General features: G+C 40.9%; 1 protein-coding gene across 6 annotated transcripts; it reads right to left on the reverse strand.

Moving 5' to 3' along the window:
- Positions 1-144: 144 nt before the first annotated feature.
- Positions 145-16887, reverse strand: LOC127295207 (putative protein phosphatase 2C 76). 6 transcript variants are annotated; one of them, XM_051325110.2, is made up of 20 exons: positions 16517-16876; positions 15929-16178; positions 15624-15733; positions 15402-15536; positions 14088-14322; positions 11505-11875; positions 10918-10988; positions 10356-10509; positions 9827-10010; positions 9079-9307; positions 8358-8792; positions 8055-8112; positions 7825-7912; positions 4178-4249; positions 3168-3251; positions 2916-3059; positions 1392-1467; positions 1130-1212; positions 991-1045; positions 145-505 (listed from the first exon to the last, which is right to left on the reverse strand). In XM_051325110.2, the coding sequence occupies exons 1-20, from the start codon at positions 16821-16823 to the stop codon at positions 446-448; spliced, it is 3201 nt and encodes a 1066-aa protein (XP_051181070.1). In that variant the 5' UTR covers positions 16824-16876; the 3' UTR covers positions 145-445. The 6 variants fall into 6 exon arrangements, 3 of the variants coding, with proteins under 3 accessions (XP_051181070.1, XP_051181071.1, XP_071675102.1); XM_051325111.1 differs by lacking the exon at positions 4178-4249 and having other exon boundaries at positions 16517-16886; XR_007847610.2 differs by lacking the exons at positions 145-505; positions 991-1045; positions 1130-1212; positions 1392-1467; positions 2916-3059 and adding exons at positions 3628-3760; positions 3877-3925 and having other exon boundaries at positions 16517-16887.
- Between the last annotated feature and the right edge of the window lie 3203 nt (positions 16888-20090).

Raw genomic sequence — 20090 nt, forward strand, 5'->3', positions numbered from 1 at the left:
GTAGTGGCAAGGGAGCTGGAGCATGTCAGTGCACTGTGCACCGCGCCAGCACTGTTCTGCTCGGTGCGCACAACGTCCCAACCTCGTGTTGCTCCCTCGCCGTCGCCAGAAATTATGCATTGCCTCTCAAGCAGGACCTGAAGCTTGCCAAGGAACCAACCATGTCTTAAGCATATAACTGCAATGCAGCTGAAAGTCCTGAAATACACCTTCCTGATTCCTTACCTTCACTCTGGATCTACCTATACAACTGTTTCTCTACATTTCAACAATCTCGGTCTACCTATGTTGCACCATGTAATTTATTTCGTGTGATATATACAACATCTGATGGATATCTAAACACGATTCACAATTCCATTGAACAAAAGCACCACATCGATGCTAGTTAAACTAGAGAACCTGTTAAAGATTGTCTAATTAGATCTCATTATCACCAATCGGGTTATGGTGGCTCTTGGAAGTAAGGATGATTCAGTGCTTCATCAACGCTTAGACGGTCCTCCTGCAAGACAGGTGCAAGTGTGTGTTAAGAACAACACCAAGTGGAGTGAAGAAAATGGCAAAGTAAACTGAGAACTGCATCAAAGAGAATGATCAAATCAATCAAATTAAATAACAAGACCTGGACGACCAAATTATGGTTTAAAATGTTTCTTTTCAAGTTTAACAGAAGGCCACATGACAGAAAGTGGGTCATGCAAGCCTGATCACTGTCTTATGATGAACAAGCACAACTGCACCGCCCATTAGGAACAACCAAAGGAGGTCATGTCCGCTAATTCCTGGAAAAAAAAACTTTCATTTTCATCCTACCCGGAGGTACTCGCAGATACAAGAACACTGCCCCAAATGAGGGTTTTTCACATGCACAATTACTGAGACATTTCATGACTGTTCCGGTTTTCCACATCACCAATACATAATAGCTAGATTGCTTTGAAAATAAGGCTACAAGAACTCCTCTTTTTCTGGGTTCAAGGCACTTACATGATGCCACACTAGTAGCTGGCGTGCTAGTCGCAATGCCCACAAATTAGGAAAGCTGGAACAAATTAGCAATGTGGAACGATTAGATATGATGATATGAATAATGTGGATTTGCAGAAAATGAAGAAAAAATGCCAACCCCATTTTTAGAGGATCTCGGATCTTCACTTGACGGGCAAATGATTCTTCAGAGCATTTCCAAGAAGCTAACCCGACATGACCCTTAAAGAAACAAAAAAGAAAGAAATAATCAGGTGGTCTGGAATCTTAAACTATAGCAATAAACTAATACTAAGAGTTTTGATCAATGCAATGAATAAAGAACATATGAGCAGATCTGCGTATTTCTTACACATTAACATTATAAGTTAATCAATAGATAATGGAGTTGTTATACTCACCTGTTCTGAGTTACTGCTGCCTTGATGTGAGGAAATCCCCGGCACTAAAATGCACAGTTCCATGTAAGACCTCAACCTATCATTAGAAGACAGAAGAAATGCTATGTCAAACAGTTTACTCTTGAAAAATATAACTGCTCATACTGCAGAAGATAATATCAGGGCCGACTTAGGCCCTAGGCGACCATGGGCAATGCCCAGGGGCCACCGCATGGGAGGGGCCCATAAGTGCATGCATATGTCCTCTATACGATTCGGGTATGCTAAAAAAAATCAAGAAAAGGGCATGGCCCAACGGGACGGAACAGACCTATTAGGGAAACATACCAAAGATTGACTCGACTCCTTGATCCGTTTCCTGCTATTCCATCAATCTATCCCTCCTCGATCGCCTCCTCCTCGCTAGCGTGGACACCAAACCCGCAGATTGAGATCGCATTTTGTTTGGATCGTTCTCTCCTGCTAGCCTACTGATTATGTAATTTTGCTCCTTCACCTTATTTGTTTACCGATCAAAAAATGTGTGTTCCTGCCTTCCTCTCATTCTGTATAAACATTGTGCTATGGTCACGAATTTGGTGCACTTGGGCACCAAGCCCTTTGTTTGGAAATTTTGAAAATTGTATTTTGAAGTTCGAAAAAAATCTTAAATTTATTTTAGGAATAGGTATACATGGTCTATATATCCATGTACAGTTTCTGTAGAAAACTCGTAATGTTTTGGGTTGTAGAAAAGACAAATCCTGGCAGTATATAGCTGTTGTATACAAGTATTTTTGTCAGAAATGTGTGATTATCAAAAAATTCAAAAAACAAGCTGATTGATGCTCAAGAGCACACCGATAAGTTTTCATACATACTACCTGTTATATTTTGCTACTTTTTTCTTTTTGTCTTTCTACGGTTATATGACATTATTTATAGACATCTCACGCTATATGTATCAATGGATGTTAAGTTTTCATATTTATATATCGGTATGCCTACATATATATATATATTAGTCTTAGGGACCCTCTTTCATCACGTCGCCCAAGGGCCACACGAAAGATAGAGCCGGCCCTGGATAATATGGAAACACCGGTATTCACTATTCCAGTTAATCAAGTAACTTGACAGTAATGGTCGAGAAGAGCCCCAGAACAGACAAATTGCATTATGGCACCGTGACATGTTAATACCAAAAGAACATTTTGCTAAGATGCTACATATATAGTTAAAAATACCAAAAACAAAATGTAGGATTCAGTATGGCAGACCAAATTTCCAGCAAATTTGAGTTCTACTTCAATCATGCACTTCAGCTAGGGCGTTGATTTCTTATGTTGGTTGAAGAAAAAACATGGGGTTTTTTTTAATCTTCAGGATATCGCAAGAACCAGGCTAAAACATATATTTCATATCATTTCATTTACAGCATCTTTGATTTCTTAGGCTTGGCACCAGAATCAAAGCAACATTGCTAACCCAGGCATAGAAAATGTACTTCATAACTCACACAAAAAAAATCAAACAGTGTCTCACTTGTATGCAAGCTCCTTTGTTTGCTCACTCCACCCTCCAAGACGCTGATCCATTAAAATACGTGCATGGTCACCTATCTGGAAAACATGTGGAGAACCAACTATCAACTCCAGCATGACAACTCCAACACTCCACATATCATACCTGTAAACAACAAGGGAATATCAGTGACCTTCAGTGTAGCTGTGTCCCGATGATATTGGCACAATGAAGCATTTGCAGAAGTAAAAGAAATAGAGGATAGTGACATACTTCAGTCTTGCACTTTTTGATCCCTGATACCAGCTTGAATTAAGGAGTGCCTCCGGAGGAGTGTACTCAAAAGTCTGCTCAGACCTGGAATTGAGTTCCAAAATTGTATTAGAATGGATTGAAAAAACAGAAAGTAGGATCATGCGGCGAGTATCATTTCAAGAACAAGCATGTTGAATCGTGTATAATATAGTCTTCTACAAACTGCCAAAAGAATGCTGAACAGAAAATTGACAGCCAAATATTGGCCGAAGTGCTTAGTCTGGGTTCAAATCTTTAGTCAAGCACACCACTTTTAAAAAACAAAATGTCGTAGTTCAGCATCAAACATGTCCATTAAGAGGAAAATGATGCAAGTTGGTAGAAAAAAACTGCTCTTCTAATGAAACATTGGCCTAAACATGGTAGGTAAATTATATAAAAAAAAAACTTCAAGAAAAAGTAAAACCCAACTTCTTACGGAATTCATAAATCATGCACATCCTACACTTTACTTGCTTCAGGTCCGAATCCAGCACATAATGGCCGTTAGAAAGAACAAATCACAGCTTGGTTCGTTGAAGTCGTAAAGATGAATTTAGTACCAAAAGAACCTTTAGAGAAAGAAAAAAAAAAAGGCAATCTTCACATATTTATGCTTGACATGTTGATCAGAAGATTTATGTCCAAACTGAATCCAAGAAATTACATTAAGGTCTTGAGGCAGTACCTTCTATATGCAGATATGCCAACTTAATGATACAGGCTACAGTTCAAACCTAGACATAAAACACCTATGATGGTCAAGACTTCAAGTAATATGACTGTAAAAGTTAAGGTTGAGTTACAAATTGATCCTGTAGGAGATAAAAAAAGAGCAACTTGATAATAGAAGTGATGATGATTTTCAAACTGCGACATCTAGAAAATAAAAATAGATCGTGTGTTCAGCGATTGAAGTTCAAAAAAACTCACAAACGTATCCTCTACCAATGCTAAAAGGAAGAATATTAAGGAAAATGATCACACACCGAGTAGGCCCTGAGCCATAAAGATGCTTCAAAGTGAAATCATCAATGGCACTGCCAAAGTCAATAAGACGCCTGCATACAAGAAATCAGAAACTAGTGCCAGAAGAATACAGAACCCTTCTCATATATTGGGCCCAAGTTATTGGCAAATGAGAAACAAAAATATTTAACATCACTGTTTCTAATTGATCTTTATTCGAGAATACTTTGCCAACATATGTTTTTAGGATGGATGGAGCTAGACTGAGATACATGTGAGGTAAATTTCTTGTAAACATAGTACTACTATTAGAAAATTGACTTCTTTGTAATTTCCTACAAAGTACAGTAACAAAAAAAAAGCCTTTATTCCCAAATAAGTTGGGGTAGGCTACATAAGATCTCGTAACCAACTCATGGTTCTAGCACATGGATAGCAAGCTTCCATGCGGCTCTTTTCATGGCTAATTCTTTGGTGATACTCCAATCCTTCAGACCTCTTTACGGACTCCTCCCATGTCAAGTGTGGTCTACCCCATCCTCTCTTGACATTATCAGCACGCTTTAGCCGTCCAATATGCACTGGAGCTTCTGGAGGCCTGCGCTGAATATGCCCAAACCATCTTAGACGATGTTGGACAAGCTTCTCTGCAATCGGTGCTACCCCAACTCTATCTCGTATATCATCATTCCGGACTCGGTCCTTCCTCGTGTAGCCACACATCCATCTCAACATGCGCATCTCCGCCACACCTAACTGTTGAACATGCCGTTTTTAGTCGGCCAACACTCAACACCATACAACATTGCGGGTTGAACCGCCGTCCTATAGAACTTGCCTTTCAGCTTTTGTGGCACTCTCTTATCACAAAGAATGCCAGAAGCTTGGCGCACTTCATCCATCTGGCTTTGATCCGGTGGTTCACATCTTCGTCAATATCTCCATCCTTGTGCACGATTGACCCCAAGTACCGAAAGGTGTCCTTCTGAGGCACCACCTTCCCATCCAGGCTAACCTCCTCCTCCTCGTGCCTAGTAGTACTAAAACCGCACATCATGTACTCAATTTTAGTCCTACTAAGTCTACAACCTTTCGATTTCAGGGTTTGCCTTCAAAGTTCTAACTTCCTATCCGTTCGGCTATCATCGATTAGGACCACATCATCTGCAAAGAGCATACACCATGGGATATCTCTTTGTATATCCCTTGTGACCTCATCCATCACCAAATCAAATAGATAAGGGCTCAAAGCTAACCCCTGGTGTAGTCCTATTTTAATCGGGAAGTCATCGGTATCGCCATCTCTTGTTCGAACACTTGTCACAACATTATCGTACATGTCCTTGATGAGGGTAATGTACTTTGCTGGGACTTTGTGTTTCTCCAAGGCCCACCACAGGATGTGTCGCGGTATCTTATCGTAGGCCTTCTCCAAGTCAATGAACACCATATGCAGGTCCTACTTTTGCTCCTTGTATCTCTCCATGAGTTGTCGTACCAAGAAGATGGCTTCCATGGTCGACCTCCCAGTGATTTTTGGTCACGCTTGTCATTCGTCTTAAACGGTGCTCAATGACTCTCTCCCATAGCTTCATTGTATGGCTCATAAGCTTAATTCCACGGTAGTTGGTACAACTCTGAACATCCCCTTTGTTCTTAAAGATTGGTACTAATATACTACGTCTCCATTCTTCTGGCATCTTGTTTGCCCGAAAAATGGAGTTCAAGAGCTTAGTTAGCCATACTATCGCTATGTCTCTGAGGCCTCTCCACACCTCAATGGGGTACCATCAGGGCCCATTGCCTTGCCTCCCTTCATCCTTCTCAACGCCTCCTTGACCTCAGACTCCTGGATTCGTCGCACAAAATGCCTACTGGTATCATCAAAGGAGTTGTCTAGTTCAATGGTAGAGCTCTCAGTCTCCCCATTGAACAACCCATCGAAGTACTCCTGCCATCTATGCTTAATCTCCTTGTCCTTCACCAGGAGCTGGTCTGCTCCGTCCTTGATGCATTTGACTTGGTCAACATCCCTCATCTTCCTCTCTCGGACCTTGGCCATCCTATAGATGTCCTTTTCGCCTTCCTTCGTGCCTAACCGTTGGTAGAGATCCTCATACGCCTGACCCCGTGCTTCACTCACAGCTCGCTTTGCGGCCTTCTTTGCCATCTTGTAATTCTCCATGTTGTCTGCACTACTATCCAGGTACAGGCGTCTAAAACAATCTTTCTTCTCCTTAATAGCCTTCTGGACATCAGTGTTCCACCACCAGGTATCCCTAATTTCGCTTCTACTTCCCCTGGACACTCCAAACTCCTCTCAGGCCACCTTACGAATACAGGTCGCCATCTTCATCCACATATTGTCCGCATCACCTCCTTCCTCCCAAGGGCCCTACTTAATGACCCTCTCCTTAAACGTCTGAGCTACCTCCCCCTTGAGCTTCCACCACTTCATTCTAGCGACTTTCGCACGCTTATCCCGCTGGACACGAAGTCGAAAGCGGAAGTCCGCCACCACAAGCTTATGCTGATGGACAACATTCTCTCCAGGTATCACCTTACAATCTAGGCACGCACTCATGTCTTCTCTCCTTGAGAGGATGAAGTCAATCTAGCTATTGTGGTGACCACTACTAAAAGTAACTAGATGTGATTCTCTCTTTTTAAAGAGGTGTTAGCTACGATCATGTCGTACGCTAAAGCAAAGCTTAGGGCATCTTCCCCTTCTTGATTCCTGATGCCATAGCCAAAGCCCCTGTGCACCCCTTCAAAACCTATGTTAGATGTACCCACGTGGCCATTAAGGTCTCCTCCTATGAAGAGCTTTTCGCCACTGGGTGTACCCCTGACCAAGTCCTCTAGGCCTTCCCGGAACTCCCTCTTGGTGTTCTCATTGTGGCCTATTTGCGGGGCATAAACGCTAATAACATTGAGAACTAAGTCCCCAACTATTAGCTTGACCAGGATAAGCCGGTCCCCACATCTCTTGACGTCTACCACTCTAGATTTGAGGCTCTTGTTGATCAAGATTCCTACTCCATTTCTGTTTGGAGTCGTTCCCGTATACCACATCTTGAAGCTGGTATCCTTTACTTCCTTCGGCTTTTGTCCCCTCCACTTGGTCTCCTGGACGCAAAGGATATCAACGCCTCTCCTCACCGCTGTATCAACTAGCTCCTGAAAGGGACCCTACGTTCCAGCTACCTAAGCGAAACCTCCTAGGCTCGGCTAGCTTCCTTACCTTCGCACTCGTCCAGTCAAATACGAAGACCCTTGCTCATTTTCCACTACACCCGGGCGCCGATGTAGCGCGCCACTAAGGATGCGACGACCCGATCCTTGCACACTTGCCACCGTATCCAGATCAAGATACGGCGCGCCACCTAGGGGGTGACGACCCGGCCCTTGCCCATTTGACACCACACCCGGGTTCCGATATGGCGCGTCGCTAAGAGGGTTACACCCCAACGAAAATCTTTTGGGTTTCATCTCAAACTCTTTGCAAAAATCATGTGGGACCTGCATACCTCTACAACTGATCTCAGCTACCCAAATGTTATTAGAATTTCCAACTACCAAGAAATATCAAATATCCAAGTAAGAGATAAATAAGCTCTAGCTAAGTGTAAAAGGTACACCTCATAGAGTAAATCTTTGTTCTTACATGTTCAGTTTGTTTTCCTTTGCTTCAGATGGAATTTCTCTTAAACATTTTCCAGTCTTCAAATCCTCAAAGCAGATGATCATGTTCTCTTCGAAGGTATAACACAAATCATGTTAACACAGCTAGTTGATAGAATATGTCTATGGAAAAAATGATGGGAAGATGGGGATAATTTGTGGTTCAATTAGCGTGGTAAAGAACTGGAAAGTATAAGTCAATGGTATTTGTACCAGGTTTAATATCCCTGTGAGTGATATTACGATCATGACAGGCCTTTAGACCCATCAGCTGAAACAAGCAGGAAAAGAACAAATATAAATATATTAACTATTACACAAAAATAAGCCATCTGCCTTATAAAATATTTCTTCCTTCTAATTTTAAATTTAACAAGAGAAAAATACAACAAAGAATGGTAGATTTTTTGTTCCTTTGAATTCATTTTAACAATGAATAAACAATAAAGTACAGTAAACTATGAGAAACGCCTAAGGAGTTTGATTTATAAACCATAAAGATTAGCATAAGCATACCAGCTGCCATAACAGGTTCTGCATTTGCCTTTGTCCAGCTTTAGTTGTCCTTAACCAATACCACCACTTCGATGGTTGCAGAACTTGAATATGTCTGACCCTCTCATTATCATTACCAGTAACTAACTTTGTTTCTTCAGCTGCATATATCAGTTTTGATAGAGAGCTTCCTTCATTACGGTACACAAGCCATATTTCCTTTGATTCTGATTCAAAAGATTCTATAAACCTAGCCACATGCTTGAGTGATTCCTCAATAGCTGAAATGTTCTGTTCTGGAAAGGTATACTCAATGAAATGCATGTCCACCGAAAACGTTGTAGATGATGACTCCATCCTTGACAAACCTTCAAGAGTTTTTGAGGCATTTGAAAATAATTGTCCAAAATACTTCTCACGCAATCCACTCAAGTAGGCAGCATTTCCTCTTTCAACCTGCAGTTTGCAAGCTTCAGAGTCAAGAACAGATAGGATAATAAGGCTTTCTAAAATCTATCTTCCTTATTTTAGGAAATCTAAATTGCTCTTAAATGTATCACGTGTAACAGCAGAAAACACCAGAGATGTCCAATATGACTATATGAGTATTTGATCACAGCAAGCATGCCAAAAACTAGCATTTTAAACACATCTGATAGAATCAAGAACTTCACATCTAATACTGGATGACGGGAATACTTGATAGAATGGCAGAAGTTCACTGGAAGAATATTTGGCTTACCATTATGCGCTTCAATATGAATAAATCACCATCTATTGTGTCTGGGACATGATTTCCATCAGATGACGAAGTTGTGTTTGAACTTGTGCAATTATATGAGTCTGGTGTAAGTATAGTGCTAAAGTGGAAAGAATCTTTATGTACATCTACATCATCAGAGCAATTCCAGCGAAATGCCAACCAGACTTCGCCATATGAACCACGATCAAATCTTCTCTTCAGCTTGTACCTAAATTGTTAAACAAAAGAAAAAAAATCACAGTTAGGGATACATGACTTGATATTAATATGAAAATGAACATATGTGTAGCCACTGCAGTTAACAGAGTGATATTATATATGCTACTTGATGGAAGGAAATTTATTTTGAAGGAAAAAAATAAACAATCTCCAGCAGCTCTTCTCAAACTATATACTCACAAATCACCTGGCCAGTAAATTATGCCATAAGAAGTCAATGTTACAAGTAGCTCTTGTATTTAGGTTGTCCTAATTCTTCATTTCACCCGTTATACATTCATGGACGAAATACATTCATGGACGAAATACAGCAATGATCAGAATATAAATTATAAAGTAAAATATAACATGGGCTGGATGGTACATTCACATGACCCTAAAGAGATGTGAAGCATGATGATAAAAGGTAATTACACCAAAGAATCTGAACTTCAGCAAACATCTAAAGGCCGTTATCCAGATATGCTAAAAGGGTACTCAGGAAGTTGCTCAACAATGGAAATGGTACCTGATATCAGCTATCTTGTAGCCAAATGAATGTGAACTGTTCGATTTGCTTTGATTATGCGAAACGGAGTCGAGCAAACCAAAATAATTTGCAAACCCTTCAGGACTACTACACCGGCCCATTTCATCATCTTGATGGCCAAGGTACCAGCAAAAGTTTCTGTCCTTGTATTTTTCAAGATTTCCTGTATCCAAATGTAGGAGGGAATGAGAATGACCACTAAGGGCATGAGCAAGATAGAATTTTTTTAACAGACATTCCATTAGAGGTCCACGTCTCTCTAGATACCCACTCTAAAATATGGGAAGAAAATGTATAGACATGAATTTATATGTTTTTTTCCTCAAACATACGCAAATCAATATGATAAACTATCGAGTATTATACTGAGACAGCAAGATTTGATGGTAACACATTGAAATAAGATTACACCCTCCAATAAGCTAACCTCCTCCAAAGAAAAGGAAAACAAAAGACCTTGTTTCTGAAAAAGACCCCACACGCGAGCATCTTAAAACAGGTTACTCACCATCAGAAGATAGCACGTTTTCATTTGGCATGTGATTGAAATTGTAGACTCCTTCATGCTCAAAGTCCTGTGGTACCCTAAATATATAATCCATATCTTCATCAAGACTCTCAGATAAGTAGAAACAGCCCAGTCTCTTATGTTTTACATCAACCTAATTCCAGATCAAACAGAAATACTATTAATAGAATCAAAGATTTTCAATACACTCCAGCAGACATTGAAGATGTAGCTTAATAAACGATAGTGCAAATGAAGCTAGGGCTTTTTGTCAAAGACTTCAAGTTCATGTGGATCATTAACATACTAAGTGAAACATATTTTACATTCAGAGAACACTTATTGTATAACTCCTTTGCTTTAATTGGTACATCTAACTTTCAAGACAAACAGTACAACAGAACAATAGAGTACCCAGTGCCAAAAGCTCCCACATATTGTGGGGTCTGGCAATTTCTAGGCAGCAATTCACTTGCATTTAATGCAAAGAGGCTGATTAGAACCTAGGACCTCCATGACACCAGTGGAGATACCAAACAGTGACAATAAATATCCCACATACCAAGAACCTCTGGAACTTTGTTGATGAGCGCTTGAAATACTCCATTTCAATAACAGCTGAACTAACTCCGTCTGCAAAACATGGAAATACATGTCAGGAAAAAGGACTGAGCAGGACTTTCAAGAGACCTTGAACTATGTTTTAGTGCAGTAAGTCAAGCAAAAAAGTTAAATGATAGCTATGATTAATATATGTGAACAAATTAGAATTTCAGATTCATAGGACCCATGCAGTACTCTAATACTTGTATAACAGACATCACTTGAATGGAACATGTAGCAACAAAGCAGCACAAGAAGAGAATAACGTCGTATAATAAGGAGTGGCATTTCCCTCATGTAAAGATTTGGCATGCCCATTTTTGGGTTCCAACATATCAATAATACGGAACTGACTACCATGGGAACTTCCATCAGCTTAAGATTAAAAGAAAACATGAACCCAAATGATAACAAAACTAACAATTATTAATCATCTGCAATCAGTTAACATCAAACAGAATACAAATTCTTTCAAATAAAATGGCAATGTCCAAATTGCCGAGTGGTTGCAATTAACAATTATAAGTAATCAGACACTGAGCCTACCAGATTTATGTTGGTACGGAATGGTCTGTAAAGGCAAAAGAGATGTCCTGGAGTTTTCTTCAAGATGGTGCCAATCTTCTATTGTAGCTCCAGAGCTACTAGGAGATCCCAAAGGAACAACCACAGCTGCTACATTATCTGTTGTACCTTTCTGCAAAGCAAGATGAACTACATAGTCCGCCAAATTCTGTTGCGCAACAGAAAATGATTCGAAGTCCTGGTTATCACCAAGTTTCGCATGCAACATCATGTCGCAAACATCTTGCATAGTCATTTTCTCAAAGACCCCATCAGATGAGGCAATAAGAAAGCTATCATTTGCTGACAGAAGCTGCCACCCTGTCAGTTCAGGTGTCGATATTACACCATACCTACAAGAAAAATGAGGAAGAACAATTCAGCATGCCCGTGCAACTAACATATCAAGGAACATAGAGAGTTTTGTACATGAGAATGTCACGTTGCATGCCACGCCACAAACATGAATTATTATAGTAGTTTATACTTTCACCATAGCACGGACAATGTACAAAGAGCGGCATATCAAATAATTCAAGTTTACTTGCGGATTACCTTAGGATCTAGAACATCTTTTCTATTATAAGAAGTTCGTTCTCCCTTCTGTCTCAGATTGGTCTCTCACTATCCATCCTATGCGGCAGATGGGTCATCCCTGCATCTCACTTGTAACATGAATCCCCAATGCCTTGCTCTACACGATCTCAATTTTGAGTCGATGTTCCTTGTTTGCCTCCACTCCTCTTTCCCAGTCCCTAACCTAAATGAGACGAACATTGCCAGTTCGCCAGTAGGCCCTAATCACCCTCAGACCTATCCCTCCCCACCCTGAGGCCCTACCCTCGCCCTCTGCCGCAAGTTGATCCTGCAGGCACTAAAAATTCTGGCACCACCAGGCGCTAGTCGCTGACCTCCAAGTGACATGGGTGCACCACCAACTAGCAGCGAGACCGAGATGTGGGTGCCACATCATCACATGTAAAGGGCATAGTCCAGAGACGTCCTCATGGCACCAGTAGCCTGCAGAAGATGGGTGGATCCTAAGCGGAGGCTTAAAAGGATCAAATGTGGTAACCAGCCAGGGATGAAGCCAGCCAAGAGTTGTATAGGGCACCTTCATTTACAGCATGGGTTCGACTCTAGTTTCATTGTGGTCAGCTGACCCAAATATAGTGCTAGCTCCAGCCGTAGAAGCAGCTGTGGCAAGCAAATCTGGAGCAAAATGGGTATGCCAACATGGAGCTGACCAGCTGGGGAACCATATGAAATTATGAGGATGTGAAGCAGTTGCTGCTCTTCTCGGGCTAAATAGAACAGAGATGATTGGCATCCTTGAGTTACCTTTGATGTATCATGCGAAATTTCTTATTACTATTGGGATCGCTACAAAGTACCAACTACTAAGAAGTACAGTACTTTGACAATCCATATATTAACAAATACAAGAACCCGGGTGTAAAGTTACTGAGAGCCTGGTGTGTTGGACAGTCCTTGGTTAGGATCAATGTTTAGTGGGTGTTTAGTTAGTTAGTTCCTTAATTCTGAACAATGTTGCACCGAACAGCATGATGGCCATTTGGCTTTTTGATAACTCTTCCCACTATGTCGACCACATTAAACCTAGTGAGGCGAATGTCATGCTGAGGCTGCACATGTTGAGTTGGAGGAACTCCACATGCACACTTTCTACTGTCTGCACACGTTGAGCACTCTTTTATTTGGATTTGTTATGATTTCTTCAAATAACCCTACCCATGTGGCGCGCATGATGGGAGTAAACATCCGTCGGAGGGAGGTTGGACAGAAAAAAATTGAAGGAAGAACAGCACTTACAGGAGAGGGTGCCTACTGACGGTAGAGAAAATACGGAAAGCATTTTGGGAGATATGAGACTAATTGTTTTTTTGTTCAATGAAAAAGGGATGACGTGCCATGCATGATATAGAGCCAACTTGTAAAGACTAACAACACTAATATTCCATACCAAAAAGATCCAATATCTCTTCTACAAGTAAATCTGCAACTGAATATTTTGACTAATCAATTCATTAACAATGCATTATTTGTCTACCAACATTTACTAAGAGAGTATACTTTGCAGAACGGCAGTTTTCATGTACAAACTACAGATTCAGTGATCAGTTGTATCACACGACAAACAATTTTAAGGGTGCACGACCAACTGGGCCCACAAGCCCTCATGGAATTGTGCACTGGTTTCGTCAGTAATTTTCAGTTAACTGGCTCTTTATCTTGCTGTGTGTAGCTGGTGCACCTTTTTGAGAGGCTGTCTTGTGGGCATGGGTGATCAGAGGAAATGGGATGTTTTGGATGCACCCTTAAAAACTGATTCAATTGTAGTTCTTGAAATTGGACCCCATATCCATAGTTTTGTGAGAGTTTGCACTTTGTACAATATACTTGCAGTTTGGTCAAATTTACTCTTTACTAAAAAGCAATAGGGCTATATTTAACTTTCTTCTTTTCAAGATACAAACGGTAAAACATTTAAAACCTTGGGGTAGGTAAGGTATAGATGGAGCAAAACAAAATATGCGTACTAACCGTTTAAAAGGCATGTCACCAATAGCTCGAGATAGTGCTAGCTCGCCATTCACACGGTATACACCAGCCCACTCAAGAACAAAACCACCAGCAGCTTCTACACGCCTTCTCTCATCTTCTCTATCCGGATGATGGTCCTTGGTTAACTCCTTTACACTATAATAAAGTGGACCATCATAATTTGCTAAAGGAAAGTCATCATCATTGCTTGAGTTTCTCCTTCTTCTCCGTTTTCCTGATATAATGGAAGCTTCCTGGTTATTGTTTCTCCATAGTGCAACATACATAAATTTGTGTGAAGTAGCAAAAGGTCTAATTTTGGGATTATTTCCTGTTCAACTACAATTGAATAACTTGTTTACCACAGTCCTTCCATGACACATGAACCAATAGTGGTCTTGGTGACTGCAACCTATCCAAACTATTACTCGGTGGCCTAGCAGAAATGGCTTTAGCACGACATTGTAAGTCAAGAGTAAAGCTGGTTATTGAAGATGGCCAGCTAGGCATTGTCTTAAGACATGTGCATCCAGGTAGTCCCATAGAAGGACTAAAGCTAGGTCCCGTAGCACCAAAGCATGTGCTAACATAGAGAAGCTTGTTTAAAAACAAAGGTCAATGAATGTCCTGCTGACAAGACAAGAAATAATGATGTGCCACGACATGAAGAATGCAACATAGCGCTTTTCATAATTTACTGTTAAAAGCTACTCCCTCGATCCATATAACTTGGTGCTAATATAGATGCATCTAGACACATTTTAGTTGTAGACACATCCATTTTAGCATCAAGTAATATGGATCGGAGGGAGTATAAGATTCTCAACGTTACTCGCCATATGTACTTCTGCCAAATTATGGTGATTTTGATTTTTGGTTTTACACCAAAGCCATTGTCAACCTATTCTCTCCCATGTTGCCACTTGGCTGCGGCATCATCTACAAGGATGTCAAATCCCATACTGGGGCGATGTGGATCACTCGACAGTGTTAACTATATCTCATACATTTTGCTGTGAATATTACTGGAAGAAACATGGGTCAAAGGAGGATAGAATAACATTAGTAGCTATGACTTGATACTTTCAGCCCAGATAACTACAGTGTAAATTCCCTATCTTGTATGTGATTGAAATAATATAGGATCTGGAGAGACATGATAAGTCGGCGAGGAAGAAAAAGAAATGCAAAAAAATACTTGCAAGCAACAGCAAGAATATAGGTGATGGAACAGAAGTAGTAGTGTTTAAACATCTAGAATAAGTAACATCCAATAGGCCAAGTTATTTAAATAATAGAACAAAGAAGACTAACTCTTTTGACGATACGGAATGTGACTTTCTGAGCACAAAAAAGCTTTTGAATCTCCAAGATTAGCAGTTATGATTTGGCCATCAGCTATCAAGACAACAGTAGCTGTTGAACCGGAGTCGAATTTTTTACGCAAAGCTTCCTGCATTATACATGCCAACATAGTCCTTTTCAATTATACGAGCGTGCGTAAAAAAAGTTTAATTTTACAGATGAAAGTAAGACCTTCCTTGGAGAATGTTAGATCAATATCCTGAACTGCCCTCAATAATGATTCCTTGAGAATTTCCATGTGAAATGATCGGTCTAGAATAGCGGGCGATGTCCAACAAGACCTGCACTTTTTTCAGGACGGTAAACATCTTTTATTCTCCTGAAAAAATAATTTGTGGTCTTCGGAAATGGCATATGAACATTTAATAGCATACTGAGGTCAAAGAAACATCAAAATAATAACTAACATGCAGTTAACAGGATGTTAAATTCCATATTATAAAATAACCAGAATTAAACATGCTAAAATGACATACCTCTCCCGGTGATTGGACTGATCCTCTCTGTACAGGTTAAGAACATTGTTAAGAATAGTAACTTCCTTGTATGTCAATTTTCCAGTAGATTTTCTGAACATGATGGAGTATATACCATCAAGAAGAAAATAAACATGGAGTAAAAGGTACTCTAGCAAGAGCTTAGAAGCCATCTCACTGGCCTCAGCTCCATTATGACCATCAAATATTGCCATCACTCCAACATGCACCTCTTTAATCCTCATTTGGTCTGTATAATATAGTCGATTAGCCAGGATTAGATTACAATTGAACATAGTGCGTGTTACAGAATCGAGCACAAAATCAGAATAACCAGAGGTCCAAAGCATAAAATCACTATAGCAACAGAACCATACGTAAGAAGATGTTTTGAGTCATCATTCAGAGTTCATGAAAGCATAATATAGCAGATTGCGAGTACAATCCTCGAAGTTCCAGTTCAGCAGCATATAATTTTTCATAGCAACTTCGTTGATTTCAACACTCATCGTTTCACCTCGCAATCGAAAAAGCAAGACCGAGCGTGAACTGCGGAGTTATTTCACTAACTTTGAATTGTGCGAGTACCTATAAAGGGGATGCGGATGCCGAGCGCGCAGACGGCCCGGTCCTCCTGAGAGCGGCGGCGGCCGCGGTGGGCTGCAACGTGGCACCTCCTCGGCGGCGGGGAGGAGGATCTTTGGTCCCCATCCCCCTCACCGCCGGGGAGGATGGTCCAGCGGGGGCAATGCGCGGATTGGTACACCGCGGGCGCGCCGCCCTCGCGGTACACGGCGAGGCACGTGGCCGACTCCCCCGCGCAGCGAAGAGGCGCGAGGAGCTCGACCAGGAGGAGAAGAATGAAGATACGGCGGCCGGCGAGGGGTAAGAACATCGGCGACTCGCCGGAGGAGTAGAAGAAGAGAAAAACAAAATGGTGGGCTTGCCCAGTTGCGTGTCACGAGCTTGTGGTGGGCCCCGAGCGTCATTTTCTTGCGAGAAATTGCAGCTCTTTTTTTTCAATCAATACCATATATATTCATAGCAATAAATAATACATGGTAGAGATCAAAGTTTAAAATAGCGCGGTATTTCTCCGCTAATACCACGCAATAGCATATCTGGAGGGTCTACGCTAAATTTTAGTAATTTTAGTCGCTATGGAGCTATTTGTGAAATAGCATGATATATCGTGCTAAAACTTCATAGCGTTATCGCGCTATTTTTTCAAGCAAAATCATTTTCACTTTTTCGTGGTGATGAAGTGCAATATGTTGGTTCCTCTTCTAGATTAGAACTTAATATAGCTAATGCTGATGATTCTTAATAAATAATTTATACTATGTTGTTGCCTTGTGGAATATTGATGTTAGCCTTATGAAAATTCGAGATCTATTTGTTGTATGTGGCTATGTATGTATGATTCAGCCATTTTTTGGACTAAATATCCAACCTTTTTAGCGAAATCCTTTATTTTTAGACTATAATTAATATTCTTTTTAAAACGCTATTTGAAATATAGCACGTAATTAGCACGATATAGCGTCCATAGCGTTTAAAGGAGACCGACGCTATTTTATTTAGCACGCTATTTTAAACCTTGGTAGAGATACATGAACTGACTTCAACGATTACAAAATAAAGTCTAAAAGATAATAACAATTTTCGAGGTCTTCAATTTCTTTCTTCTTCCAGAACACAATCTTGTACTCTTCTGAAGGCAGCCAAAGATAGATAACGAACCATAAACATGTAGATATCAACGAAAGTTCTCCCATAATTTTTTGAGCCGCAATGCCAAGGCGCACGCACGCAACCATTAAAGCAGTCATACAACATCGGCAAGAGTACCAACACCAGTATGTCAGGGAATAATAACTGACTAGCTTTGTTGAGGACGTAGCAACCGGGACAAAAACTGCGAGGATAATCCTCCTCGCGGCAACAACGACAAAAGATCCAAAATCCATCTGGCGAAACAAGATTCGAAGGCTCATACCTAGAAAATTGTGATTGTTCAACACCACCATTAACGGGAAGAAGATCTCGTCGCCGAACGAAAGGCCGAAGATCACTTATTGCAGACGATGCCATCTCCATTGAGGGGAAACCAACAAGAAGGCGGCTACCAAAATCCTAACATAATCTAATAAAAACAATACTTTTATTCAAAACTCCACGCATAGATCGGGTCCCCCACTCCTCCCGGCGCCGGCGAAGCCGACCGGAGGAGGGGGAACCAATCTATGGAGGAGGATGAACTGGAGGCGGCTAGGGTTTAGGCGCGGCTGAGGAGAAAATTGCAGCTCTTTGTGGCATTTGGGTTGCACAGAACACACAAATAAAATCACTTTTGCAGCTAGCACAACTGATTACTACTTAATTCATTGTCCCTGATCCAAATGAACATATTAACATGTTATTACCTAACAGATCGGATCTGCTGTTTTAATTGTCAGGCCTTCAACTGTTTCACACCTTTCTACGATAACTGAACAAATAAAAAATAAATTGAAAATAAACCAGTAGCAAGCGAAAGCTTCGCGAGAAGGCGATGTGACCCGGTGACACGGAAAGCGGCGCAGGAGGCGATGCGACTCAGCGACAGAGCGGCGAGACTCGAGGAGGCGATGCAACCCAGCGGCACAATGGTGATGAGGGCAACGGACTAGGACGACACCCTCTCCCCATTGAGTGGCTACATCTTTCTCATGCTCTCTAACAAAGATGAGGCACAGATGATTTCTTCTGGTGATGACCGCTACTGGAGGTGGCTATGGAGATAAGACTCGGGAGCTATAACACCTGGGTGTACTAATTTTGTCAAGTCATCAAAAAATATGGCTCCATATGTACTGATTTTGTCGAGTCACAATAAAAATTTATTAATTTTGCTAGAGTAAAACTATACTCCTCGAGTCATAAAAATATGGGCTTCACCTCTAGGGGGTCCTTTAACACCACAAATAGATTTATTTAGTCTAGATGCAACAAATTAAGCAATGAAGTGGATATCAAATTCCCCCAAAAACCCTAACCAAACCCTCGCCACCGTCCATGGAGAATGCGGTCACGACGAAGGCCTCAATGGACGCTTCCAAGAGGACCCGGGGCCGTCAATAACATGTACAAGAGGGAAGTGATGCCACCAGGAGCAGGGATGCAGTGGAGACCCCATCAGCCTAGGCGTCGATGACCTCTCCAGCACTCTACAGGACGACACTTTGTGCGCCATCGTCTCCTGTAACATCTCAAATTTCAAATCAATGAAGAACAGGAATTCCAAATACCCAAAATTTAGAACCAACAAAAACTTTTATTTGCATATAGTGCTATGCATAGGATTTGTGCATTATTGTGTGAGATTGCCATGATGATTGATTATGTGCTTATGTGCTACATTCTAAAACCCTAACTTGATCATGAGAAGATCATCTAGCAAAATCCAAAATAAGAAAATAAAGAAAAAGGGAAAATTCACAAAACCCTCACATATGGTTTATGCCATTTTTTCAAATCTTTAACCTAGATCAATTTGGCTTGCACCATTAGTTGTATAATGTTACTAAACACTTATAAACACTTTTGGAATCAAAGAAACTCAAATCAAATCAAATTTGAACTCAAATTGTGATCACACGCACTAATGGTCAAATCTGCCCTTTTTTATCTGATCACTACTTTGAGCCTCTGTATTTAGAGATTTTCAAACCAAACAATTCCAACTCTTTGCACCACATCCAAGTACACATCAAGGTGAACAACTTTGGTGAAGACCACCAGTACAAACTCATCTTAGATCAAAAGCTATGCTCAAGCAAAGTTGGGACTTTTAAACAGATTCAACATCACACCCACTTTGAAAATTTGCAATTCTTTTTATCTTTGAATGCCACCACCACCATTGTGTGTCTCTGGTCATTTGAAGCAAGTCCAATCCATCCCTATCACCATTTTTCAAATTTACATGCATAAGGCAAATTGGACAAAAACTTGGTGATCCAATTCAAATTCAAACCTAAAATCCCTATTCTCAATAGTGTTGGCCAAACCTTACCCACCACTTGATCTTGCCCTGTCCCCTGGTCCCCTCTAACCCTAAACCATGCATAGCAACCCTATGAGGAGGGCAAGCATGGCCAAACCCTAGCCATGCCGGCCA

This window comes from Lolium perenne, chromosome 4 (genome assembly GCF_019359855.2).
Source record: "Lolium perenne isolate Kyuss_39 chromosome 4, Kyuss_2.0, whole genome shotgun sequence".
NCBI classification, from domain to species: domain Eukaryota; kingdom Viridiplantae; phylum Streptophyta; class Magnoliopsida; order Poales; family Poaceae; genus Lolium; species Lolium perenne.